At 60.3% G+C, this 25210-nt stretch overlaps 4 protein-coding genes across 11 annotated transcripts in view; 1 reads left to right on the top strand and 3 right to left on the bottom strand.

The window, feature by feature from the left end:
• The window catches only part of PC (pyruvate carboxylase), a 102398-nt gene extending 83415 nt beyond the window's left edge, over positions 1-18983 (top strand). For all 6 annotated transcript variants that reach the window (XM_058689779.1, XM_058689780.1, XM_058689781.1 and 3 more), the window contains 13 exons: positions 1616-1778; positions 4071-4253; positions 14103-14247; positions 14602-14691; positions 14781-15002; positions 15496-15652; positions 16165-16405; positions 16538-16787; positions 16991-17235; positions 17322-17501; positions 17580-17828; positions 18133-18273; positions 18356-18983. In XM_058689779.1, coding sequence (XP_058545762.1) covers positions 1616-1778; positions 4071-4253; positions 14103-14247; positions 14602-14691; positions 14781-15002; positions 15496-15652; positions 16165-16405; positions 16538-16787; positions 16991-17235; positions 17322-17501; positions 17580-17828; positions 18133-18273; positions 18356-18604 — 2515 coding nt within the window. In that variant the 3' untranslated portion in view covers positions 18605-18983. The remainder of the gene's footprint in view (positions 1-1615; positions 1779-4070; positions 4254-14102; positions 14248-14601; positions 14692-14780; positions 15003-15495; positions 15653-16164; positions 16406-16537; positions 16788-16990; positions 17236-17321; positions 17502-17579; positions 17829-18132; positions 18274-18355) is intronic.
• On the bottom strand, positions 7189-10557 carry LRFN4 (leucine rich repeat and fibronectin type III domain containing 4). The gene is made up of 3 exons (XM_058689784.1): positions 10429-10557; positions 8634-9992; positions 7189-8032 (listed from the first exon to the last, which is right to left on the bottom strand). The coding sequence occupies exons 2-3, from the start codon at positions 9980-9982 to the stop codon at positions 7471-7473; spliced, it is 1911 nt and encodes a 636-aa protein (XP_058545767.1). The 5' UTR covers positions 9983-9992; positions 10429-10557; the 3' UTR covers positions 7189-7470.
• On the bottom strand, positions 12681-23945 carry RCE1 (Ras converting CAAX endopeptidase 1). Of its 3 annotated transcripts, XM_058689788.1 has the most exons (9): positions 23733-23945; positions 23494-23596; positions 23317-23400; positions 22998-23076; positions 22306-22473; positions 22106-22177; positions 21772-21834; positions 20245-20303; positions 12681-13475 (listed from the first exon to the last, which is right to left on the bottom strand). In XM_058689788.1, exons 1-9 carry the CDS (start codon positions 23915-23917, stop codon positions 13212-13214), a joined length of 1077 nt encoding a protein of 358 aa, XP_058545771.1. In that variant the 5' UTR covers positions 23918-23945; the 3' UTR covers positions 12681-13211. The 3 variants fall into 3 exon arrangements, with proteins under 3 accessions (XP_058545771.1, XP_058545772.1, XP_058545773.1); XM_058689789.1 differs by lacking the exons at positions 12681-13475; positions 20245-20303 and adding an exon at positions 20816-21487; XM_058689790.1 differs by lacking the exons at positions 12681-13475; positions 20245-20303; positions 21772-21834 and adding an exon at positions 20816-21487.
• A 109-nt stretch (positions 23946-24054) lies between these two features.
• The window catches only part of TOP6BL (TOP6B like initiator of meiotic double strand breaks), a 97458-nt gene continuing 96302 nt past the window's right edge, over positions 24055-25210 (bottom strand). The window contains exons 15-16 of the mRNA XM_058689791.1: positions 24310-24497; positions 24055-24212 (exon numbers count right to left, since the gene is read on the bottom strand). Of these exons, the coding sequence (XP_058545774.1) occupies positions 24147-24212; positions 24310-24497 (254 nt within the window). The 3' untranslated portion in view covers positions 24055-24146. The remainder of the gene's footprint in view (positions 24213-24309; positions 24498-25210) is intronic.

The raw sequence follows: 25210 nt of genomic DNA, 5'->3' as shown, positions 1-25210 counted from the left end.
GGCTTATAAGGGTAGTCAGTTAATGTTCTTTGCACCTGAATCTTTCCCTTCCCCTGTGAAGAGGTCTGGAGATAAACATTTTCAGTGTGGTTACCTGAGCAAAGCCTAATCAGCCTTCCAGATTGCTTGTCTCAGTTTGTATTCCCACAAGCAATGAGTACGGACATTTTAAAAATCTGCCCATTTTATAAACAGTTCCGTTGTTTCAAGATACATATTTTGAGCTCTTCAAGTGTTAAGCCCTGGCTTTGGGCCAGTCCATCTCACCCTGGCACTTTCCTGACAGTTTGTTGCTTCCCTGACCTCTGACCCCACCTGACATTGAGGATGCTGTGGGGCACCTGCCTTTGCCCAGCAGGTGCTCAGAGGCCCCCAGACTCCTTGCTCCCTTGAGGTAAATCCTGAGCTGAGGTGGATGCTCCAGCTTCAGATTCTTGCTCCGTGAGACTTTGCCCAGTTGTGCCACTAAAACTTCTCATCAGCCTTGAGCCTGCTGCAAGCCTGGTCTGTTAAGGGTGGGGGTCGATGCTTGCCCCGGAGTAGAGGTTTTGTGTCAGACAGACACAGAGCAGGGCACAGGTTCCTTCCAGGTCACTGGCCGCATAGAGCTTGGGCGAGCTGCAGCCTCTCTGACCCTCAGGCTCCTCCTCTGATGGAAATGACAGACTCCCAGAGCGTCATTGTGGAGATCAAGCTTGAAAAGAGCACCCAGCCTTAAGTCCCTGGCGTGTGGACGTGGTGATGCATGGTAATCACCGTCACTACTATGAAGTGCTTTAGTCGGAAATACAAAACACTGAGGAAAATCTGCCAGTGTAGTTTCCAGCCTGTCCTTACCACAAGCTTCAGTGACAATAAATTTAAAACCTTGAGTTTTTTTTTTTTTTTTTTTTTTTTTTTTAAACAGCTGTTCCTCTTGGATTTGTTGCTGTCCTTAGGAGCATGGCAGTCAGTGAGGCTGAGCTTATAAAATCATGCACATCCGGAGAGTTTTGTACACTAACGTCTCCTTCAGGGCGGGGTCTGGAGCTAAGCCCAGCTGCGACCCTGGTCCTGGAAGGGCGGTGTCCTCACCCCGGCACCAGCCCACCCGCCCACCTGCCCACGCGGACTCTCTCAACAGCTTCAGCAAGCCTGGCCCTCACAACCCTGTTCCCTTGCAAACTGCCCCCCACCTTCGCCACGGTGTAGCACATGCCGCTCTGGGTGCAGCGTCCGAGGCTTCAAATCCAGCTTGAACCGGGGAGGGTTTGGGGGAAGGCAGGAGGACAGAGAGACCCCAGGGAAAAAGGGCCGAGTGTGGGGAGGGGTTGTTTGGTGGGAGTACAAGAGCAGGCAGATGCAAATCTTTCCATTCGCCCCTCTCTAGCTGCCACCTTCTCCTTGTTCAGACTGCACAGGGCCGCCGGTGGGCAGTGGGCAGTGGGCGGTGGGCAGTGGGCAGCGGCTGCTGGTCTGGTTGGGAGGAACTGACTGCCCCAGCTGGTGAAGGGGTGGGACAGGGAGGGGTGGGGCGAGGCCGGCCTGGCTGTGGGCACCACCCCCCGGCCTCCCCCCCCCCCCCCGCCCTCCCCCCCACCCACCTCACGCTCCCCTCCTCCCTGCCCCCCTGCAGTGTGGACCTGGTCCATGCCCAGATCCACGTGGCCGAGGGCCGGAGCCTGCCCGACCTGGGCCTGCGGCAGGAGAACATCCGTATCAACGGCTGTGCCATTCAGTGCCGGGTCACCACTGAGGACCCCGCGCGCAGCTTCCAGCCAGACACTGGCCGCATCGAGGTACGCCAGCACCTGATAGAGCACAGCCTGGTCTCAGTCTGGACGAGAAGACCCTCCTGTGGGCCTGGCCAGGAGGGAAGACCCCCACTTCGGTTGGCTTAGGGCACAGGGGAACCAGGTGCTGTCCAAGAGTCAGGGAGAGCATTCTGGGGGCCGCGGGGACTGTCATGAGTGCAGACTAAGGAGCCAGTGAGTGAACAGGAGGCAGACCAGCTGTGTGGAGCCAAAGGTAGGGTCCCCAGAAACAAAGCCAGGCCCTTGACTTTGGCTTCTTAAAAGAGCCCAGAGACAGAGTGGTGGCCTCTGTCCTGACTTCAGTCTGAGGGAGTGTGATTGGCAGGGCAGGACCCAGGGGTCACCGCAAAGGATCAGGGCCCAGATGTCCCAGTGGTGGGGACCAGCTGAGCAAGGGGCCCGTTAAGGCTGAGTGAGGGAGTCGGGAGATGGCGCAGGGCAAGGAGGAGGCAGGCTCGCTCGGGGCTGCCAGGGACTGGGTGGGCAGACGAGGGGGGCCCTGCCGTGCCTCCGCCCGCGGGAATATCTCCTGTACCTCCTCTCTTTTCTCAGCACAGACAGCCCTCCCTTCCGCCACCCTGCCCCCACTCCCAACCTCTGGGCCTGCTTGGGGCAGGAGCCCTCTGACCTGCTGGGGCACCTGTTCCCTGGCCCTCTATCTCACACTGCCTAAGGATACTTCTGGAACCTGCGTGTCAGCAGCGCTGCCGCCAGCTCTGCTGGTCTGCTGCCTCCCCATCTGGTCTGAGCCTCCGAGAAAGCAGGACATGTGCAGGAAGCCAGGCTCTGCTCTGGGATCCAGGGAGAAGGCCAGGATGATTTTGAGATGGGTCCTGGGCTTCTGAAAAAGCAGCGGTGTGGGGAGGGAAGGAGCTCTCTGGACTTGGAAAGTTGTGGTGTTGGTAGGCTTGAGGCAGGAAACTGCCACTGGACTCCCGTTTCTGGAGCAATCCCAGCCGTAGGTGGGGCGAGCCCTGAGGCTGGAGTGCCGCCCAGCGGGCGGGCCCCCGACTGCCTGCCCTCAGTGGGGAAGGGGCAGCCCTGTGACACGCCGCTGCCTCCCTCCCCCCTCCCCCTCCGAGGCCTGACTCCTCTGAGGCTGGTTCACCACAGAATATTTTTAGCTGACGGTTCCTGCTCACAGCTGAGTGTTCACCCTTAAATATTTTATTAAGTTCCTTTTTATCGAACACAGGCCTGTGTCCCTTAGAAGCGGAAACATGGTGCAGTGGGTGTCCCAAGCCCCCCGGGCTGTCCCTCCCACTCCTTCCTCACCCGTGCTCATGGGGGTCCCCTGTCCCAGGTGTCCACTCTCCCTGCAGAAACTCCTCCCTGTCCCCATCACGGATGTGCTTGTGTGCACTGGTTACCCCAGACACCCTGAACCTCTGTCCCCCCGGGACCCTGTCTCCGTCTATTGATTTGAAACCTCCATCCCCCGTCCACGAGTCTGCCTCTGTGACCCGTCCTTCTCTGCCCTGCTTTCCTGTCTGGGCACGCAGGCCCGCACCAGCTTTCCTGCAAACTCACGTACAGTCCTCTCTCCGAGTATTTCCTGTCTGCCTGCCCGGTCCTCTGCCGCCTCTCCCTCTCCCTCCCATTCTCCCCTTTTGGGAGGAAGAGAAACTGACGGGGGAGGGGGGGCGGGGGGGGGGGGGACACTGAGGCCTTCCCCATCACTTTACTGTATATGTTAAAACAAAAACCCCTTGGCCTGCCTTCTCTCTGTCCCTGGGCTCTTATCCTACAGCGTCCCGGTCAACAGTCTGTATTTCCTTGTTTGTCCGTTCCCTCGCCCAGCAAGCTGGGAGCCCCCTGTGAGCAGAGACTCTCTTTGAGCTGTTCGCCCCAGTGCCTGGCACGTAGTGGGTGCAAACGCCTGTGGGATGAATCTGCAAGGCACGAGGGTTGGTCAGGCAGGCAGGTGGAAGGTCGATGGGATCTGGCCCCTGCCTGCCTGGGGCCCCTCTCTGCGCCCTGCTAGGCTCTGCGTCAGCCCCTGAGCACTGCACATGCGGCCCCCTATCCTCTCCTGCCCCTTCCCCTGCCAGCTCCTCTCAGGGAGAAGGAGGCCATGGCTGTGGCACCCAGAGAAGTCGGTATGCCCCTGGGTTTGCTGACGGGAGTGAGGCAGAACTTCGCAAGCCAGAGTTGGGGCTAACCCGTGGTGCCCTGGTACCAGTCCCAGTGCCCTGCCACACCCATGCTTGCCCAGCCTGGGCTGGGGGCCACATCTTGACTCCCCCTTCCGACACAGGTCCTGACTTCTGCCCGCAGGTGTTCCGGAGCGGAGAGGGCATGGGCATCCGCCTCGATAATGCATCTGCCTTCCAAGGAGCTGTCATCTCCCCGCATTACGATTCCCTGCTGGTCAAAGTCATTGCCCATGGCAAAGACCACCCCACGGCTGCCACCAAGATGAGCAGAGCCCTGGCTGAGTTCCGAGTCCGGGGTGTAAAGGTGAGAGGCTGTGGGCCCTGCCTGCCTTCTGGTCGCTCACAGTCCTTGGCTGCACGTGGACTCTCCTGGCTGCTCTACCATTGCTGGGAGTGGGCCTGGGCACCAGGTTTCTCAGATGCTTAGGGGGGCACTGGCCCTTGGCCACAGGTGAGAGTCTTGCTCTGGGGAGCCCCACACTCGTCCTGCCCCTCTTAGGTGAGATCCCTTGGACTGTGTGTTCTGTCCACAAATTACAGGCCTCCCTTCTGGAAATTCTGATCCCACAGGTTTGGGTGGGGGCCTCAGAGCCTGCGTTTTGAACGAGCTTTCCAGGTAATTCTTAATCCCAGGACAGCCCTGGGTGAGAGCACAAGCCTGTGTGGATGAGGTCACTTTGCATAAAGTGAGACCCCCGTCTGCCCTCACTCCCCTCTTCCCCTTGCCTGGCACATGCGTCGTGTCGGGTGCTTTAGTAGGGACGGCCGGGAAAGGGAGACTGCAGCGGGAGGCACGAGCAGGGGGCAGAGGGAGACCAGGGTTCCCCCGCCGCAGGGGGCTCATAGCGCAGGTGCCAGGCAAGGACCCGAAATGCTCGTTGGCCTCTTGGTTACCTGTGTCTGTGGCTAGAGATGAAATCACAGCCACGTACCGTCTTGTCCTTGAGGCCAGCGCTGCTGACATGTCTGTGGGCATCCCCCGGGCAGATGCTGCCAGTAGACACTGTGGGAAGAAAGGCTCTGCCCTCAGTGGATCGTGCCGCCCAGTGCGGCTCCTGGGACTCCGGAGGGAGGCGCCCGGTGCAGAGGACGCCCTCCCTGGCTTGCCGTGCACGGTGGCGGTGGCGGTCGGCGGGGGGGACATGCTGGGGCCCTGGCTGGCGGCCCCCGCGTGTCGCCTTCTCCTCTTGGCTGCTGCTGGGACTGCCTGGGCTCCGGGCTCCACTGGCAGTGTCAGGCCACGTAGGCAGCCCTGTCCTCTCTTGGTGCCCTGTGACAGCCCTCTCAGCTGTGGCAGCAGCCCCAGCGGGTGCGGTAGCCTTTCGAGAAAGCTCCTGGGAGGGGAAGAGGGAGGAAGGGAGACTGTGGGGCCAGTGCTTGGTCAGCTGTTTCCCCTCGGGCCCTCGGCCCACCTCAGAGGGAATGGCCCTGTTGGGGGTCTATGGGAAGCCTCGGGGCTCCTGGTCTGGGGGTGGTTTCCTGCACACGTACAGAGATGCGTTGTGATGTCATGTGTTCACGCTGCTTCTGAGGGGTCTTGGTTTTCCCAACATGGCGTCCTGGGGCTGCTTTGGGGGCTGGGTGGCCAGCATGACCACACCATGACCCTAGTGTGGGTCCCGGCTATGCCACCCTTCGCCTGCCTGCCCATGTTGCTCTGTGTTGTCCTTATTGGTGACCCTGACTGGCCCTTGGGCCATGGGATCCTCCACCTGTCCCACAGCCTGGCAGGTTCACGAATACCTGCTTGCCTTAGAGCTCCCTGGACGAGGGAGACCAGGGCCAGGGGGCTCCCAGGGAGGAAGGTGGGAAGGCCACCTGTGGGACACGTGTTTCTAGTTCCTTGGGGCCGCAGGGTCCTCCCCAAATTCACACCCTGGCATGTCTAAAGCCTCCCGCGAACCCTGCACCTGCCACCTTGCAGCTCTCCGCTCCTTGTCCCTCTGCCACGGGCCCTTCAGCCCTGTGTCATCCCTGCCTTCTCTCCACGGCCCCCAGGAGGGCTCAGGCTCTCCTGTTCTTCTGTTTCCTTTATTTAACCCGGGGTCTCTCCCCGGCCACATCCAGGTATGTGTTCTGGGGCTGGGAGGGCAGGCACACGTGTGTGTCAACACTGTGCAAACCCACAAGTGTGTGAGCTTGGCCAGCACACGTGTGCACACATATCTTCTTGTGCCGGTTCTCCCCAGGTGCCCACTAGAACCACGGCGGGCCGCACACAGAGACACTCGTGCGCCCCTTGGTGTGTGGACCGTGGCTGTCATAGCCCAGGCACCATCACAGGCCCTGGGGTGCCTGTGCCCACCGTCCACAGTGGGGCCCAGGCACCTGCGTGCTCTCGAAGCATTTGGGTGTGCCCCGTGCAGGGTGAAGAACCACAGATCTGCAAGTACTTGGAGCACAGATCCCTCCCAGCTGTGACCGGGAGCCATGATTGTTCAGAGGCTGGCAGGGATCTCGGGCAGAGAGGAGGCAGAGCAGGGCGTGCCCCCCCAGCCCAGGACTGTGGCTTCTTGGAGTGGGGCATAGAAGCAGGGCAGTGGCCCTGTGGGTGTAGGCACCCCTTGGTGTTTGCCCCTCCAGTGTCCAGTGAGGGTTTGACTCCGTCTTTCCGGACAAGCCCAGAGCAAAGCCACGGGGGAGCAGCTGAGAGGTCAGGGCCCATAGCCCTGACAGCACCTTCCAGGAGGTCTTGGGCTGACAGCAGGGCAGTGGAATTCCGAGGCTCTTCTAGTCCCTCTGGGATGATATTTTACAAATCCAGAAGCTGCCCAGGGAGATGGTGAATAAGGCTGTCACTGACGGGAGCCATGGGGGACTTTCTTACAGAGTTAAGAATGTTGCCAGTTCAGGTCTCTTTGCCCTGAAGGGCTGTGCCATGTCCCCCGGGGCCCCTGTTGCCACTGGGTATTGTGACATCCATGCCTCCATGAGGATGTCACGTCTTGTCCGCGTCCTGCCAGGGAGGAGCGTTCTGTCCTTACAGATAGAAGAACGGGGCGCAGAGGGCTCAGGCATAGTCCCCCACCCACCAGCTGTCTAGAGGCTGGGTCTAGAGGCTGGGACAGGAGGCACCAGATCCCAGCACTCCGCTATCAGGCGGATGAGGCTCGGGCCGTTTGGGCCGCCTCCGTGGGGCTGGCAGCCCCAGGCCTGACCCTGTTGTGTCCGTGTGCCTCTACTGGCCCACATGTTCCCCCTCCCCTCAGGAGCCTAGCAGGACAAGACAAGGCTAGCACTGAGGTGTACCCAACAATTTTATTATAAAGAAAAACAAGACTCCTGCTTGGTTGGTGCAGCCCCTGCTTCGGTGGCTGTGAGCACCTGTCAGTGGAACGCAGGTCTGGAGGCCAAAACCAGGGAGAGGGCCCCCTGCCTGGCCAAGCACAGAGGAGGCCTGAGGTACCAAGGGTAAAATCAGGAGGGACTCCCAGGCAGTGCCGACCCAACCAGGCCCGGCAGCTGCCCGCCCCACACCCTCTGCCCCTTCCCCAGCCCGCCCTGGGCCGACTCCCTTCCCATCACACCACACTCTCTTCCAGCTGCTCCGTGCTGCCCCCCACCCCCCGGCACCCTGCCCCGAGCAGCCCCCCATGCACAGAGTGGCTCCGTCGGGCCCAGGCTCCTCCGAGGCGCCTGGCGTAACCGTAGCACCCGCCAGCATCCCCCAGGTCCAGGGAGCAGCTGCGCTGGGGCCGAGGCGGCGGGCTCCGCGGCGGGTGGGCCTTGGGCGTGGGGCTGGGGCCTCCATTGGTCTGGGATTGGACGTGGCTAAGCTTGAGGGGGAGGCGGCCATTCCCGGCCCCCCGGCCCCGAACCAGCAAGGCCACGGTGAAGACCAGTAAGGCAGCCACCAGCACACCCCCCACGGCCACGGTCAGGGTCCCGCCCAGCACGTGGGCCTGCAGGGCGTGGCACAGGGGCGCAGCCGGTAGCGTGGAGAAACGGGCACAGCCCAGCAGCCGGGTGGCTGTGAGGTCGGAAGGCCCAGCGGCAGGTGACAGGGCCAGCAGGCAGAGGTCATAGTCGGCACCAGGGACTAGGTGCTTCAGCAGGAAGTGGTGGCTGGAGGCCGGGACAATCCTATGGGCAAGGGTGGGTGGTCAGAGCCCAGGTCCAGGCTCTGACCCCAGCCCCCAGCCCCCAGCCCCGCATGGCCTCAAAGGCCCCTTCACCACCCGCCACCCACCCGCACTGCATGCTCCTGAGTCCCAGCTCTGAACACTCCCCTCCCCTAGGACCACATGGGCCTTGTTTGTTTACTGAAGAAGGCAGAGAAACCAAAACAGGCATGCATTTTTGCAATTGGGGACAGTGCAAGGGGACAGACAGGCATGTGTGCTGATGCACAAGCCAGGGCAAGGCAAGGAGGTGGTGGAGAATCACATCGCCAGAGCCCGAAATAACACATGTGCAGCCCAGGCTTGTGTGCTTGAACAGAGACCAAACCCCGGGAAGCCTGTACTCACTCAGCCACACCGAGAGACTTCTCTTGGGGCACTCCCCCTCTCCCTGGTGCCTGCCCCTCCCCTCCCTCTGCATCCCCCACCCCCACCCCCCCCCCCCCCCCCCAGGAAGCTTAGGAGGGGTGTGTGAAAGCTGGTGAGTGCTGGAGGGGTGGAGAGGGGCTCAGAGGGCAGCTGGGAGCCAAGCTGGGGCTGTGGGCAGCAAAGCGCATCCTCACCGGTAGATGAGGGTCTCATCTTCACTGCTGTTATACTGGATTTGGAACATCCACACAGGGTCGGCTGGCCGCCCTGGCCCCCAGCTCACCAGCCCTGAGGTTGCAGTCACCTCTGTCACCTGCACAGCTGGCTCAGACTCCAGTGTCCCCTCGCCCTCGGCAGCAGTGCGGGCCGAGGCGGCAATGTCCGAGGGCCCTGGGCGGCCCCCCTCAGCACTGCCGTTCCCGCCGTGGGGCAAGGCCAGCACCCGTAGCTCCACACGGGCTGTGGCCTCCCCGGCAGGGTTGGTGGCAATGCAGGTGTAGCCCCCTGCGTCCCCAGAGCCCGTCACCCCGATCTCCAGGGTCCCGTTGGGGAAAGCCCGGGCTCGGGAGGAGTTGCCAACCAGGCGGTCATCAGGGCCGACCCAGTGCATGGTGGGCGCAGGGTCACCGAGGGCCCGGCATCTCAGAGTGGCCCGCTGGCCCTCCAGCACCCAGAGGCGCTGCGTGTGGCGGGCGATGAGGGGCGGCTCGCAGGAGAACTCGCCCTCTGGCACTGCCCAGAAGTAGCGGCCGGCCAGGCCTGGAGGGGAGGCGCATGTCTCCAGGTCGTCCGGCCGGGCCAGCCTCCGCAGCCACAGCAGCTCGCAGTTGCAGTGCAGGGGGTTCCCGCTGAAGCTCAGCACCAGGGGGGCGGGTGAGGCCTCCGCGTCGCGCCCCCGGGAAAAGAGCGGGTCTGGTGCCAGCGTGGCCAGGCGGTTGGAGGTGAGGTCGAGACGGGAGAGCTGGCTGAGCTGGGCGAAGGCGCCCGGGGGCAGTGCGTCGATGAGGTTGTGGTCCAGGTTGAGCGTGTGCAGGGCAGGCATGGCACCGATGCCGGCCCAGGGCACCTGCCGCAGGTTGTTGTAGGACAAGTCGAGGTCCTCCAGGCTGTCCAGGAAGTCGTCGAAGGCCCCGGGCGAGATTCGGCCCAGCTGGTTGCCACTGAGGATGAGGTGCTGCAGGTTGACGGGGCCCCGCAGGCTGCCGGTGCCCAGCTCAACCAACCTATTCCCGTCCAGATGCAGGGAACGTAGGCTCTCCAGGTCCCCAAAAGCGCGGGCCCCAATGCGGGTGATGGCATTCCGGGAAAGCGTCAGGTCCACCAGCCCTGTCATGTTCCGGAAGTCCGGTGGCCCCAAGGCCTGGATGAAGTTGTCAGCCAGCCGCAGCTCCACGGTGCGGCGGTCCACGTTGGGTGGCACGAACAGCAGGCCTCGGTGGGCACAGAGGGTGCTGAGTGATTCGGACAGGTTCTGGCAGACACAGGGCAGTGGGCAGGCGGCCGCTCCACTGGCCAGCAGCAGCAGCAGGAGTGGCGGGGCCATGGTGAGCGCCCTGTAGGGAAGGGCCACAGCCCAGGCACAGGTGGGGCTGGTGCAGGTGCCCACTGTGCCCGGGGGCCCGGTCCCCAGGGTCAGCTCCTGGAGCCTGGTCTGGGTGGGGATCAGGGTCAGAGGCCCGGAGGGCCCCCCAGAGATGAAAGAAGGCTGGGGCCTGCCAGGCCCCCCACAGCAAAGGTCACATTTCCCAACCAGGTAGGGGGGTCCTGGCCTTGGGGATGAAGTGCAGCATGAGGCAGGAAGCGGAGGTGGGCACTAGAGCAGGGAGGGTCCCGGAACTTCCTTTCTCTGGCGTCTCCAGGAATCGCCAGCCCCCTCCCTCCGCACCATTCCTCCCCCTCCAGGGAAGACACCCCCCCCCCAAGCCCCTCCCTTGGCCCCGTGCCCCTCCCTGGCCAGCCACTGCTGTTGTGCCCCGCAGCCCCCCTCACCTGGTGTCTGTAGCTCAGGGGGAGCGGGCCGGCCTCCCCGTGGGCCTGGCCAGCCCCCGCCGACTCCAGGCGGCTCTCCCGCGGGGGCGAGGCCAGGGGCTGACCGGCCGCCCGCCGCGCGCCCTCCAGCCCATGGCGCTCGGGCCCGCGGCCCCGGCTCACTCGGTTCCCGGCACCTTTTCCCGGCGGCTCCCGGCGGCGGCGGCGGCGGCGGCGGCGGCGGCGGCGGCGAAGACAGGCAGGCGGGTGCGCGCCGGCGAGCGCGCGCTCCGCGGACACGCACGTGGAGGGCGGACGGGGAGGGGCGCACGGGGATCCACCCGGGCCGGCTGGCTCCCGAGGTCACGGGGACACGCGGCCACTGCAGCGCCCACGGGTGGCTCCCGGTCACGCCCGAGGCCCGGGCCGGCGCGGGCCCGCCGCGCAGTCCCCCGGCGCTGCCGCAGCGCACTCACCCTGGCACGGGCGCGCGCGCCCCCGGCCACCCTGGCGCCCCGGCATCCTGCACCGCACGGGCGCCCGCCGCCGCTGCGCCAACCGTCACTCTGCAGGCAGCCAGACAAAGCGCCAGCTCGCGGGCCCCTTCACCATCTCCCGGAGACGGGAGCCTTTGTCACATGTCGCTGGGCACCCTCCCCAACACACCCACACATGCCCACACACCCACACGTCCCCGCACCCACAGGCAGGGCCGGGCGCAAAGCCGCACTGTTGTTGGGACCCTCACAGACACACGCTGAAGGTCACGACCGTTCTGCATCACCGAGTCACGTGGAGGGTCCCCAACAGGCACGGGGCCGGGAGTGGGGGTGAGGGGCCGGGGCGACACCCCCGGCAGGCCTGCCGCGGGGTGGGGCGGAGAGGGCTCGGCCTCTCGGCTGGTGCCGTGCCCCGCCCCTCCCTCCCTTTCCTGGGCTCCCCGCCCCGCCCGGCATGCTCGGGAGCCAACCGGTCTCCGCCTCCGGCCCGATTGGTCTGCGCTGCGCCGTTTCCCAGCAGGCCGGCGGTGGCACGCTGTTTGAAGCTGTGCGTCAGTGGTCCTCGCCGAGCCGGCAGCCCCTCCTTCCCCCTTCTGCCCCTGCCGGGCCGTTTTCCTGGGAGAGCGGCCCACGGTGAGCTCGTCCCAGCTGAGGAAGGGCTCCCGGTGGGGGAGAGTTTCCGGCTTCCTGCCACCCATAGCCGCGGCTTGAGTGGGAGCACGGAGTGCTCGAACCAGGCTGGGCACTCTGGTCCTTCGGGAAACCAGGCAAGTCACCACTTCCTCCACGTATCTCCTAGTCCTCCGGCTACCCGGGCACCCCCCACGCCTATCCCTTTCCCTTGTCTCCAGACATTGTTCCCCCCCCAGGGGGTGGCGGCCACCTCCCCGGCCCCCCCCCCCCCCCCCGGGGAAACACGGAATTCTGATTCTGCCTGGTAACGTAGGTAACCTTGGGCAAGTTATTGTAACCACTGACACACTACTCATCTAGGCCAAGGGGGTATTAATCGCATGTACTTCTGTACCTCATAGGGCTGACAGGAGAAAGGATGTAGCCTGTGGGGGGTGTAGCTACCTGGTAACTGGAAGCCCTTCCTACATGTCGCCACTCCCAGGGCCTCAGCTACTGCACTTGTAAAAGGAAGGCACTGGATTCTAGCCCAGGTCAACTGATGCTCTGTGGCATTGGTATTTATGTTCCTCTTTTCCCTTTCAAAAATGTTTTCATTCCTTCTTGAGTGTACAAGCATACTAGCATCCATCACAAGCCACTCTGTGCTGGGAGCTGGGGTACATCAGGAACCAGATGGGCCTAGTTCCTGCCCCCCGTGGAGCTCACAGCATAGGGGGTCACATGACGTCTCCCCCAAAATTAAAAGGAGGAGGGGCCTGCAAATGGGAAGTGTAAGGTGGAACAGGGTAGGTCTCTGAGGATCCCTCCCACCCCTATGTGGTTCTAGGTTCTTTAGATGATTTAATTGGTTTTATCTTCTCAAATGCCGTGCTTTGGTCCAGTTGAAATGTCCCCATTCCTTTAGGAGAGACAGGGACTAGCCTCAGACAGACTGATCTGTCACATGAGACAGGCCCAAGGCAATGTTGGCTAGGTCCTGCTCTGCAATTCCTGTGGGGGAGGCACCCTTCCCACCTGAGGCTCCCGGTGATAGGAATGCTAGGTCGGATAGGCAGAATTTCTCAAGAGTAGCAACAGGGCCCAGCAACCCATGCTGGGCCTGGAGTCCCCACTGAAGTTGCCAACAGAGGTCATGAATGGGTGACACAGAGATGCTTTATCTGAAGTGACAGCCATGTGGGCACAGGCATGTGGACACTGGGATTCCACCCATGGGCTGGCAGTCCTGGGACATCTCTCAGTGCTGGGCCCCAGATGGCCCCTAGGTTGGACTTGCCCAGCTCCAGCTTCATGTTGTCCCCCAGCAGTTTAATAAGCAGAAATGAGGGCCCTTGCGCACAAAGCATGTGGACATATACCTCAGCACCCCTGCCCTCAAAATGGTCCCAGGCGTATGAAGAATGGAGACAAGTAAAAGCTGAGGACAAGAGAGGTGTTTTCCGACAGCCGATCCCGCAGAAGCCTACTATAAAGGGGAGGGTCCAGCTCTGTTGTGAGGGCAGGAGGTACAGACGACGGCCGTCAAGTTCAGACTTCCAGGAAGAGCTTACTGGGCAGGTGTAAAGGGGTGGAGGCGTGAGAGCACAAGGCAAGTTTGGTGTGGCTGGAGGTAGCCAGGACTTGGAAACCTGGCAGAAAGCATGGCCTGGAGACCAGGGGTCACAGAGTCTATTGGTGGCCATGGTAGAGCTGTCTCTCTTGACCTGGTGACACAGGGGTGGGTGTTGAGGGTGACGGAGTGCAGGTTTTAGTAACTGGGTGCACAGTGAGGCGTGCAGCAGAAGGCAGAGGAGGACTGGGTGAGGGAAGCCGACTTTGGACTTGATGAACTTGTGTGAGGGCCACACAAGGAGAGGTGCCCAGGAGGGATTTCCGCTTTAGGGTCTTGGCTCTGGAGCTGGAAGCCCAGGATGAGGCCACCCAGGGAGTGTCCTGTATGAGAAGAGGCCCAGTGACAGCTCTGAGAACTCCATCCTGCAGGGGTGAGAGGAGCCCCCAGTGGGGACCGGGGAGGAGAAGGAGAGCAAGAGGTCTTGGAAGCCCAGGGCAAGAATGTCCAGGTGGGAGCTGTTAGCAAGCGAAGGGTGGGAAAGGGCCCCTGGGAGTTAGCCACAAGGATGGCCCTCAGTGAGGATACCAAAGTGTAGCTGTTGGGGTGGTAGAGGAGGGGCTGGCAAAGGTAGGGACATGTTTCAAGAAGCATGGCTGCATATTATGTCATGGTGCTATGAGAAAGGCCTGACCCGTTTTCTAGAGTGTGTGGTGGGAAGGTGCTTTATTTCCAGATCCCTGATGAAGGAGGAGGTGATTCAGCACATGCTCTGGGGTGAGCAAGGGGGGAGGAAGTGGGCTCATCCCCCTAACAGCTTAAGGGACTCTGCCAGAATAGGGGGCTGGTGAGATGGGAAAATGTCATTCCAGAGGGATGAGGCCTCAGACTTCAGCATGGTATTCTGGGGAACTTGGGAGAGCTGTGCTGGCCCAGGGTGGCGCCTTCAGCCTCTCCTTTCCCCCTCCGTGCTCCATGGTGATGCCCTCCCACCCACCTCTATTCTGCAGACCAACATCCCCTTCCTGCAGAATGTGCTCAACAACCAGCAGTTCCTGGCCGGCACCGTGGACACCCAGTTCATCGATGAGAACCCGGAGCTATTCCAGCTGCGGCCTGCACAGAACCGGGCCCAGAAGCTGCTGCACTACCTCGGTCTGGCCCCAAGACTGCCCTTCTCTCCTCTCTCAAATGCCTCGCTCCTGGCCCCCTGCCTAGAAGAGCTTCCTAGCATGCCCTGTCCCTGTCCTCATTCTGGTCCTGCACCCTCCCACCTTGCTCACCCTCCTTGCTCCTGATCACAGAGATGCCCCCTTCTCCACCCATGCAGCCCTTAGTAGGTTCCCACTGCCTGGACCCAGGAGGCGTTGGCTTTGGAGAGGACAGGGGTCAACTAGAGGACTTGGGATCCTGGAGGAACCTCTCATCCCCAGGCCCATCTAAATGTTACTCCTGCCCTCAAGACTCCTCCCCAGCCTGTCCTGACCCCACTTCCCACTCTCTCCCTAGGTCATGTCATGGTGAACGGCCCAACCACCCCGATCCCCGTCAAGGCCAGTCCCAGCCCCACAGACCCCATTGTCCCTGCAGTGCCCATAGGTAGGTAAGCTCATTCTACCAACTTGTGGGGGAGACAAAGAGGAGGTTGCTGCCTGAAGGATGGGTGCTAATGCCCAGGTCTGCCCTAGGCCCACCCCCAGCTGGTTTCAGAGACATCCTGCTGCGGGAGGGGCCCGAGGGCTTCGCTAGAGCTGTGCGGAACCACCAGGGGCTGCTGCTGATGGACACGACCTTCCGGGATGCCCACCAGTCACTGCTGGCCACTCGTGTGCGAACCCACGATCTCAAAAAGATTGCTCCCTATGTTGCTCACAACTTCAGCAAACTCTTCAGCATAGAGAACTGGGGAGGTAGGCTGGAGGAGGGCTGGAACGTGGGACTGCGCCTGGAAGGAATTGGGTATCCAGTGTGGCCCCACCACTGGCCACTCCAGGAGAAGCTAAAATGTTAACATTGAGGAAACTAGTGAGAAGCGAACAAGGCATGGTGTTCCATTTGTTCAGCAGTGACTCGTGCCCACTTTGGGCAGGCCTGGTTGCTGGACGTGAGATTGCATAGCTGAGATCCCAGTAGCTCAGGGTCAGAGAGGAGCCACGAGCCTGTTCTAGCATGGAGAACTGGTGGCAGGGTGGTACCCTGTGAAAGGGGGCAAGAGGACACTGATCCTGAGCTACCCGCAGCAGAGGGAAGTCTCCAGGGGTTGGAACAGGAATGTGAAGGATGAAGGATCCTGGAGATGAGTGCGAGGGTGTCCGGCTTAGAGGCTCAGGCTGCAGAGCTGCAGGGTGTGGCGGGGGCCTGGGGAAGTGAGGGGCTGACCTGGGCCTCTTGGTCCCCGTGCAGGAGCCACGTTTGATGTTGCCATGCGCTTCCTGTATGAGTGCCCCTGGCGGCGGCTGCAGGAGCTCCGAGAGCTCATCCCCAACATCCCGTTCCAGATGCTGCTGCGGGGGGCCAACGCCGTGGGCTACACCAACTACCCTGACAATGTGGTCTTCAAGTGAGCCTGGGGTCGGGTGGGCAGACGCTGCACAGCATGGTCCAGTGGGTGCCAGGCCACACTGCAATGGCCTGCGCTTCCCACAGAGAGCTTGACACTTAAGTCTCTCAGTAGCTGTATCCAGCGAGAGCTGCTATCTGGAAATTTCACGAAGTGCAGAATTCTAGTTGAAGAACTGAAGAACTTCTAGCTCATGGGGCAGCAGAAGCCTCAGGACTCCTTGTCCAGTGTTCCTTCTCTCTCAGACCACCACTCTTGCAAAGAATCCCTAGCTGATTCTTCTGACCTGGGCAGACTGAGCTGCACCGTACACAACTAGGGCAGGACAGCACTGCTCCATGCCAGATGCCCCTGAGGGGACCTGCCCAGCCCAGGCTGCCCCAGAGAAGGCCTTGTCCACACTGGGGTGCCCCCACACGGGCTCACCACCCTCCCTGCCCGGTCAGAGCCAGAGCGGGATGTACAGGGGAGAGTGGGATGGGGTTGACCCTTGGGCTCTTCTACCCACTCAGGTTCTGTGAGGTGGCCAAAGAGAACGGCATGGATGTCTTCCGGGTTTTTGACTCCCTCAACTACATGCCCAATCTGCTACTGGGCATGGAGGCAGCCGGCAATGCTGGCGGTGTGGTGGAGGCCGCCATCTCCTACACGGGTGACGTGGCCGACCCCAACCGCACCAAATACTCACTGCAGTACTACATGGGCCTGGCTGAAGAGTTGGTTCGAGCTGGCACCCACATCTTGTGCATCAAGGTGCCTGGACCCACCTGTTCCAGGAGTCCCCCTGCCCCTTCCCCACCTCTCCCAGCTTCCCCTTCTCCCCCACTATGTACCCCTCATATCACACCCCCTCCTTACCCAACCATGTCTCTCTTCTTGCCCCAGGACATGGCAGGGCTGCTAAAGCCAGTGGCCTGCACCATGCTGGTCAGGTCCCTCAGGGACCGCTTCCCTGACCTCCCGCTGCACATCCACACCCACGACACATCAGGGGCAGGTGTGGCAGCTATGCTGGCCTGTGCCCAGGCTGGGGCCGATGTGGTAGATGTGGCAGCTGATTCCATGTCCGGGATGACTTCACAGCCCAGCATGGGGGCCCTGGTGGCCTGCACCCGAGGGACTCCCATGGACACAGGTAGGAATGGCAGGAGTCCACGGCCATTTCCCTCACAGCCATGGCCCACAGTAGTCCCAGTAGAGTCTGGCCTGTCCTAGAATCCAGATGATCTTTGCTGGCCTTACCCTCCATCACCCACATCTGAGATGGGACCTGAGCTGGCTCTGGGGTCCTGGGAGGAACACCTGGGAACTTGGCATATTTTCCTGGCCTCCCTGCAGGGGTGCCCCTGGAGCGCGTGTTTGACTACAGTGAGTACTGGGAGGGGGCCCGGGGATTGTATGCGGCCTTTGACTGCACGGCCACCATGAAGTCTGGCAATTCGGATGTGTATGAGAATGAGATCCCAGGGGGCCAGTACACCAACCTGCACTTCCAGGCACACAGCATGGGGCTTGGCTCCAAGTTCAAGGAGGTCAAGAAGGCCTACGTGGAGGCCAACCAGATGCTGGGCGACCTCATCAAGGTGAGCTAGGCCCAGTGATCTCATCCCTGCCTCTGAACCTCCTATAAGGTACCAAGCATCCTAACCCAGGGGGCTTTTCTTCTCAGGTGACACCGTCCTCCAAGATCGTGGGGGACCTGGCCCAGTTCATGGTGCAGAATGGGCTGAGCCGGGCAGAGGCTGAAGCCCAAGCAGAAGAGCTGTCCTTCCCCCGCTCCGTGGTAGAGTTCCTGCAGGGCTACATTGGCATTCCCCACGGGGGGTTCCCTGAGCCCCTTCGCTCTAAGGTAGGAAGGCCCAGTACAGTGTGAGGGTGGGGGTTGGGTACAGGCATTAGGCCTGACTGACCCTGCTTTGCTCCCCAGGTGCTAAAGGACCTGCCAAGGGTCGAGGGGCGGCCCGGAGCCTCCCTCCCTCCACTAGATCTGCAGTTGCTGGAGAAGGAGCTGATAGAACGGCACGGGGAGGAGGTGACACCAGAGGATGTGCTCTCAGCAGCCATATACCCCGATGTCTTTGCACACTTCAAGGACTTCACAGCTACTTTTGGCCCCCTGGATAGCCTCAATACCCGCCTCTTCCTGCAGGGACCCAAAATTGCAGAGGAGTTTGAGGTCAGTGGCTCTGGCACCTATCTACGCCCCACCCCAGCACCCCTGCCCCTGCATCCCTAAGGACACCAGCACATCTAGAGCTCCAGGCTTTGGCTTGGCTGTCACTTGGCCTCACAAGCTGTACCCAAAAGCACCCTTGAGGAACCAGGAGGTTAGGCCTTTACAAGTGAGGAGCTGAGACCCAGGGCTGGGGGACTTGCCTGGGACAGGGTCAGGGGGCTGTTCTACTGAGACCTGTGTGTTCTATTGCCCACCCCACCCCCTCCCGCCTCACCAGCTCTGAGCCTGCATGCCCTCCCTACAGGTGGAGCTGGAGCGGGGCAAGACACTGCACATCAAAGCCCTGGCCATAAGTGACCTGAACCGGGCTGGCCAGAGGCAGGTCTTCTTTGAGCTCAATGGACAGCTGCGGTCCATTCTGGTCAAGGACACTCAGGCCATGAAGGTATAGCCCCACTAGGGCCAGCCAGGCGGTGGGGACAGGTAGGGCCTGTGCCTCACCACTCCTCCTTCTGTCCTGTCTGCAGGAGATGCACTTCCACCCCAAGGCTCTGAAGGATGTAAAGGGCCAGATCGGGGCGCCCATGCCTGGGAAGGTGATAGACATCAAGGTAGCAGCTGGGGGCAAGGTGGCCAAGGGCCAGCCCCTGTGTGTGCTCAGCGCCATGAAGATGGAGACTGTAGTGACTTCACCCATGGAGGGCACTGTCCGCAAGGTCCACGTAACCACAGACATGACACTGGAGGGCGATGACCTCATCCTGGAGATTGAGTGATCTTGCCCCAGATTGGCAGCCTGGCCATACCCACCCCAAGCCTTCAATAGACACTGAGCTGCCAGGGCAGGCCCAGGCCAGCCAGTGCCCGAGGGCAGAAAGGCCTAGCCCTGGAGCTCCTGTCCTCAGCTGCTTGTGGCAGGAGACGCACTGCCTGCTGTGGCACATTCCCTTCCTCCAGCCATCTGTCTTTTCCCTGCTGGACAGCTGCTCACATATTCATCTCTTGCCAAATAAGGGTCCTCAACTTGGAGACTACAGGTGGTGGTGTAGGTGGGCCTAAGACCCAGGGGAGCAAATTTAGGGGTCCTACCTCTTGGGGGAAGAGCTAGGCTCCAAGTCCTGAGAACTTTGCTCAATAAAACTGGCTTCCCCTGCCCTTCATGTTGGGTCCTGTGCAGCGCCCCCCCCCCTCCCCCCCCCCCAGCACTACTCAGCATAGGGGCAGGGCTGCCTCTTGGGACTCCCCATGGCAGGGGCAGGTCAGTTGTATCCTCCTTGGAGGGTAGGGGAGAATAGTAGTGGCCTTGGTTTCAGCCACTATAGAGTGCCTATGGTATATACACCCCAAATAGGATTAGCTAGTTGCATGGAGAGCTTGGACAAGGGTGTGTTCTACGCATTTAACACCCATTAACTCAGGGAATCCATCACATTTTGTGGACACAAATGGGAGTCCCAGGAAGGTTAAATAGCTTATCCAGGACCCCAGAGCTAGTAAGAGGCAGAGGAGGGTCCACACCCAAGCTGTCAGTGGAGTTGCTTTGCTTCCAGCCACACTGCTTCCCTTCCTAAACTCAGGGCCAGCCTGCCACTTCAATAGTTCAGGACTGGATGTGAACAGGCACCAGTTTCCGGGAGATGGGCAAAAAACCCTTGGATGTGGGAGCCTTTGGGGGAGGATATTAGTGGGAGGTCAGCACTGGATTGAGAGTCTCAAGATCTAATCCCGCCCATTCCCATAAGCAAGCTCTCAGGAGAATCTGTCACCTGCAGGGGGTTTGGCAACCCTGCATGTATCACTGCATTGCTGCCCACCCCCAACCTCCACAGGGGAGGTGACGATGGTGAGGTGAAATGGGGGTGCTGCGTAGTTCTGAGCAGTAGCATGAGGAAGGGGAGGAGCAGAGCTCGGATCTCCCAACCTTCAGGGGACCAGGCAGGTAGTATGTCCCCAGCACTCTGCCAACCCAGTGCTCCTCAGGTACCACAACCTAATTTGGGGGGCAGCTTTGGGCTTCCTCCTCTTTGGACACCAAGATCCCAAAGGTACCCTCTGAAACAGCCCCATACCCCATCTGCCTCCCCAACAGCTGCTACACAGGCTGGGAGGACAGGAAGGCTCTCCACAGCAAGGCAGGTGTGTGACTATCAAGATGACTTTTTAGATCCAGATGAATGTTGTTTAGTCACAGCCAAACTGGGGGTGCCTGGGGAGTGACTGCACATCCATTTCCTTTCAACCACCAGCCTCAGGGAACAAGACTTGGGACAGCCTCCTTGAGTTTAGAGTGGGACCTGAAAGTATATCCTCTCAAAAATTAAAAAATCCCAGGGGCAGGGGAATGAAAATATGAGAACCATTCTAAAAAGATGATGGGCAGGTACAACACTAGAAGAGTCTAAGAATCTTGACTTACATTGTTGTTTGGCAGGGTCCTTGCTGTTCTCAGGGCTGCAGCCTTTGTTCTGAGTTCCTCTAGGGACGAGACAAGCAGCATGGTGGCAGAGACCCAAGGCAGAGAGAGCCAGGAAAGCCTCTACTACCCAGGTGACCATGAGCTGGTTCCTCTACCATTTTGGACCTGTTATTTTCTCCTGTGTAATGTGAGGCTGGTAGACTTTGGGGAGGTCCTGGTAGAGGCCCCACAGTCGACCCTCTGCTCTCTCAGAGGATACAGGTTGGAGACTCCATCACTGAGGTCATGGCCCTAAGTTCCATCCCCTGACCCTAGTAGCCAAGGCACAGGCCCCAGGATGAGCTGAGTTCACACCTGGTACCTGCAGTCCCAGAACCCCATGTGCTACAACTTGGGGCATGGCTAAGAAAGGACGAAGGCAGCCAGAGGGGTCGACCCCATCCTGTCCTTCACTTCAGGGAACTGTGCCTCCCAGGCTGACCCTCCCAGTGGTCAGTGTCCAAGGTAGCCAAGACAGGTGGTGGGCACCTTCACAAGACCCCAAACAGATTGATTCTCAAAGGTCCAAGGCCATGTTACCCAAGTTAAATCTCTTTAGTATCTCAATACAAAGTCCTGATGCAAAAAGACAATGAGAAAACCCTGGGAAGTTGGGGGGAGGGATTTTGTAAATTCCACCCCCGAGCAGCTTTTCAGAGGCAGAGGGGGGCAGAGGAGCTCAGAAAAGCAGCAGTCCAAAGTGAGGAAGGGAGTGTACGGCTCCTGGGACCTGCCCCTTGTCCCCTCACTCCCAGCTGCTCCTCAACCCCCTTTGGAGAGGGGTTGCACCCTTTGGATATCTGCTCCTTTCTCTTGGTCCCTGGGATTCAACTAGCTCTGGCTTCAATCCCCTACAAAAATTCCTGAGATCTCGGGGACCCCAGCCAGCTCCTCCCCTGCAGTACCCCTTGACAGGGAAGGGCTGGGGAGCCCGTGAGAGTTCGTAGGAGCATGTACGGGAGCATGGGTCAGGAGCACAAGGGAGCCTCTGAGTCTCCTGCCCGTTCCAAAAGCACACAAAGGGGAAGGCTGCCGTAGAGCTTGGGGTCCGTGAGGGGCTGGAGCAGAAGCAGGAAGAGTCCTACACCCAGGGCATAGCCTGCCAGCAGGGGCCGCCTCTGCGGATGTTCCAGGGCTGCGCAAACGGCAGGAAAGCCCATGTAATTGCAGAAGGAGTGGCAAAGAACCGGCCCAATCAGGTGTCCTAGGGAGGGGAGACAGAGTAGCTCATGGAGCAGCCCCACCGCCTCCCAGGGCCAATCACCCACATCCCTGAAATAGGAAGTCAATGACCGCCCACACACACCACATGGCCTCTGCTCCCGTCCACCTCTCAGACTTCACCAGACTGAGAGCCCTGGCTCTGCCTGTTTCAAACATCATAGTAGAAGAAACCTGTCACTCCTACAACAAACACAGCATTCCCGTATTCCCACCCACTCCTGTGGGCCCGAGTCCCCAGGGACCCGTGAGAGACTGAGGACCAACCTGTGCGGATGAAGAGGAAAGCAGTGTAGGCGCCGAAGACAGCTGTGTAGGAGAACTGGAACGCTGGAGACGGGGAGGCCTCGAGTGACCACACCTGCATGCTCTTCCAGTCCCAGCACTGCACACCCATCAGCCAGAAACCTCCCCTTCCCCCTGAGGGCAGTGGCTGCCTGCCCCAGCACCTATGGCTGTCCTCTACACCCCAACTCCCATGGCCAGGGGCCCTTCCAATACTACATCCCTCTGTTCCCAATTCTTCCTCCAGAATGGCTATGAGGGACACCCCTACACACCCTAACCCAGGACTGCCCCAGGCAAGCTTTCTAAGACTCACCTGCAGACAAGAAGATGCTCCCCACACTGCTCTGGCGGAATCGAAGCTGCTCAAAAATGTGGTGAAAATGGGCTGGAAGGAAGGCGAGAACCAGGTCACGTTCCTCTATGCCTGCCTTATATGCCACACCCTTGCCCCAAATCCCATTTTTGGCTCTCATGCTGGGAACATCTCAACAGAACCAGGTTAGGCAAACTTACCAACTCCAAAGAAGAGTGGGCAGGTGAACACGGCAGGGCCCAGGCCCGTGCATGGTGCTAACATGGGCAGCATACAGGCCCGGAACACCAGTTCTTCTGTCAGGGGTGCAATCACTTGGTTCCGCAACCAACGCATATCCGTGAGGCAGCGGGCCCAGGAGCGAGGAGCTAAGGAAGGGATTCAGGACCAGTAATCAGTGACAGGGTATGGAACAAAGAACTCCTAGAGGCCCCAGGGGACCCTTCTCCCACAGCCTTTTCCTTGACAAACTCAGACATCAATACTCCTGAGGAGACATTTAAGAGTCAAGCTTTGTTATCACACGCAGTATAAAACAACGTCTCGAGAACTGGAAGAAAAGACATGAATAGCTGAAGCAAAGTATTTCGGTAGTAAATTCTGGAAACATCAAAACCAGAACCCAAGACCAGCTCTGGTTTGAGAAAGCCAAAGATTAGGGGAGGAAGGAACAACGCATTTTAGTCCACACAAAGTACTGCTGGGGGTTCCTAGGAGCCTCCTTGGATTTCAGAAACCAACTCTTACAGGTCATCTGTTACATGCTCCCATTTTACTGATCTGGAAACCAATAACATCTACATCTCATGTCCAGGACTCACTATGAGGCCACTTATTCCCTTTCCCCACTGTGCTGGGCCGCCTGCTTTTTCTCTCAGCCCTTAGGACTCACCTAAGACAACCTTCAAACCATCTGCCAGGTCACATGGGCAATCCATAGAGAGCTGCATCAGTGGGCCCAGGAAAAGAATCTGGGGACAAAAAAGCAATCACAGAAATGGTTTAAGCCACAGTCCCACTACCCTAACCCAGAAGAGAACTCATAAGACTTAAAGCTTTCTATTCTTAGCCAGGATGTCCCACTCAGGCATACCCATGGGCCAGCTCACAATTTCTGTCGCCCATCAGTCAAAAGATGGACACGCACACACGCACGCACACACAGAAAGAAACGTCATGCTAACAAATGGAAAAATAAAACAAGTACTCACCATGGTCAGCAGCAGGGGTAGCAGTGCTGCTGGGAAAATACCCTCCAGCCTGAAGCCCATCAGGGTGAGCAGGGATGTGCCTGGCTGAGCCACAGGAAAGGAGGCATCAGTCTTGCTCTCTCCTCTCAGACCCCTGAGATCCTCCCCCTCTTGCCCTCTGCCCCGCCTCCTTCGCACCTGGATGCCTGTGAGTTCTCTCCAGAGTAGCACGCACAGAGGCGAGAGGCTGGACACCACCAATACACTGGTGAAACGCCGCTTGATGACTGCAGGGTGGTCCCTACGGAGAGGGCAGTAAGTTCAAGGGCCCACAGCCTCCTCTGGACAGCGCGGCCCCGCCCCCGGATCGCCCAAGCCCCGCCCACAGCCCCGCCTCGCGGAGGCGCGGGTTCCGGCCGCGCGCGCAGCCCCCGCACCTGGGCAGCTCGCTCTTCCAGACGTAGAGGCTGCCCACGTAGGAGCAGGCGAGGCTAAGACAGGAGAACACAGACACCCAGCAGCACAGACCAGGGCCCGGGCCGCCCAGAGCTGCTGACTCGGGCTGCCGCTCCGGCCGCGACACCGACAGCAGGCGCAGCCCATCCCCGCCCAGCGCCGCCATCGCGCCCGGAGCCGCGGCGCGCACCAGTGACGCGATCCCGCCGCCGCTCGACCCGCGCCTGCCGCAAGTGCAAGTGATGTCATCCGGCAGCGCGGGAGCCCCGCCCCTGACCCCGCCCCCGACACTGAAGCAGAAGCTGCGCGCGCGGAGCAGGTTTATTGAACAACAGACAGCACGCTGCCCCGGCAGCTACCGGGCGGGCGTGGGCGCATGGGGAGATCACCCTAGCTTAGGGCTCAGGGCCGGGATCCAGCCACTCGGATAGATTGGAGACCTCCTGCAGCCATAGCGAGTCCTGCGGGAGGAAAGGAAACTCGGGGTGAGGACCCATCGGCAGCGGCCGTCTCCGCCTTCCCTCTGCTCCATCACCTGCGCGGCCCTCGCCCGGTTACCTCCAGGCCGCCCCCATGGCTCGCCCTGCTTCCGCTAGAGGTCGGGAAGGCCCCTGCAGGCTCTGTGCGGCGCGCGGCGGCCTCTAATTGGCTCGGGGCCCTGGCAGAGTGGAAAGCCTGCGTCTCTTCCATGCCCCGCCGGAGGCTGCCCCTCTTGAGTCTCTTGTTTTCCACTTGCTCGCTGGTTCCTAGACGAAAACAAGCCCACTTACCTTACGCCCACGGCCCAGTGCTAGAAAGATCCTTGGGGCTGAAGACACCTGGGAGAAGGGAGAAGCTGGTCCCGGCTCTCTTAGCCCTCCCATCTCAAATTCCTTTCATCAGGTCTGTCTGGATCAAAACTCAGCAGCCCGGGTCCTACAGGGCGAGGCTGCAGATTGGTTTCCATCCTCACTTGGGTCTTGCACCCACTCATTCTTTATCTGCACAGATTCCTCGTGGAGTCTGCACTATCCAGCTCCTCCCTCCCTGCCAAGCTGTGATCCCCCTGCCTGAAAGTCAGCCTCACCCCTCCCTTCGTAGCTCACACTGCGTTGAGCAGTGCTCACTGGCACCCTCCCTACCATTAACTCATGCACTTGTGCAAATTTATTTTTTTTTTTTTCAACGTTTTCTATTTATTTTTGGGACAGAGAGAGACAGAGCATGAACGGGGGAGGGGCAGAGAGAGAGGGAGACACAGAATCGGAAACAGGCTCCAGGCTCCGAGCCATCGGCCCAGAGCCTGACGCGGGGCTCGAACTCACAGACCGCGAGATCGTGACCTGGCTGAAGTCGGACGCTTAACCGACTGCGCCACCCAGGCGCCCCCACTTGTGCAAATTTAAAGGGAGTTTGGATCCATAAATTCTTTCTGAGCAGGTCCTGGGAATGTAGCTCAATGAACTGCTCCCTGGGTAAA

The sequence above is a fragment of the Neofelis nebulosa genome, chromosome 10, assembly GCF_028018385.1.
Source record: "Neofelis nebulosa isolate mNeoNeb1 chromosome 10, mNeoNeb1.pri, whole genome shotgun sequence".
NCBI lineage: Eukaryota > Metazoa > Chordata > Mammalia > Carnivora > Felidae > Neofelis > Neofelis nebulosa.
This window is presented reverse-complemented; position numbering and strand designations above follow the sequence as displayed.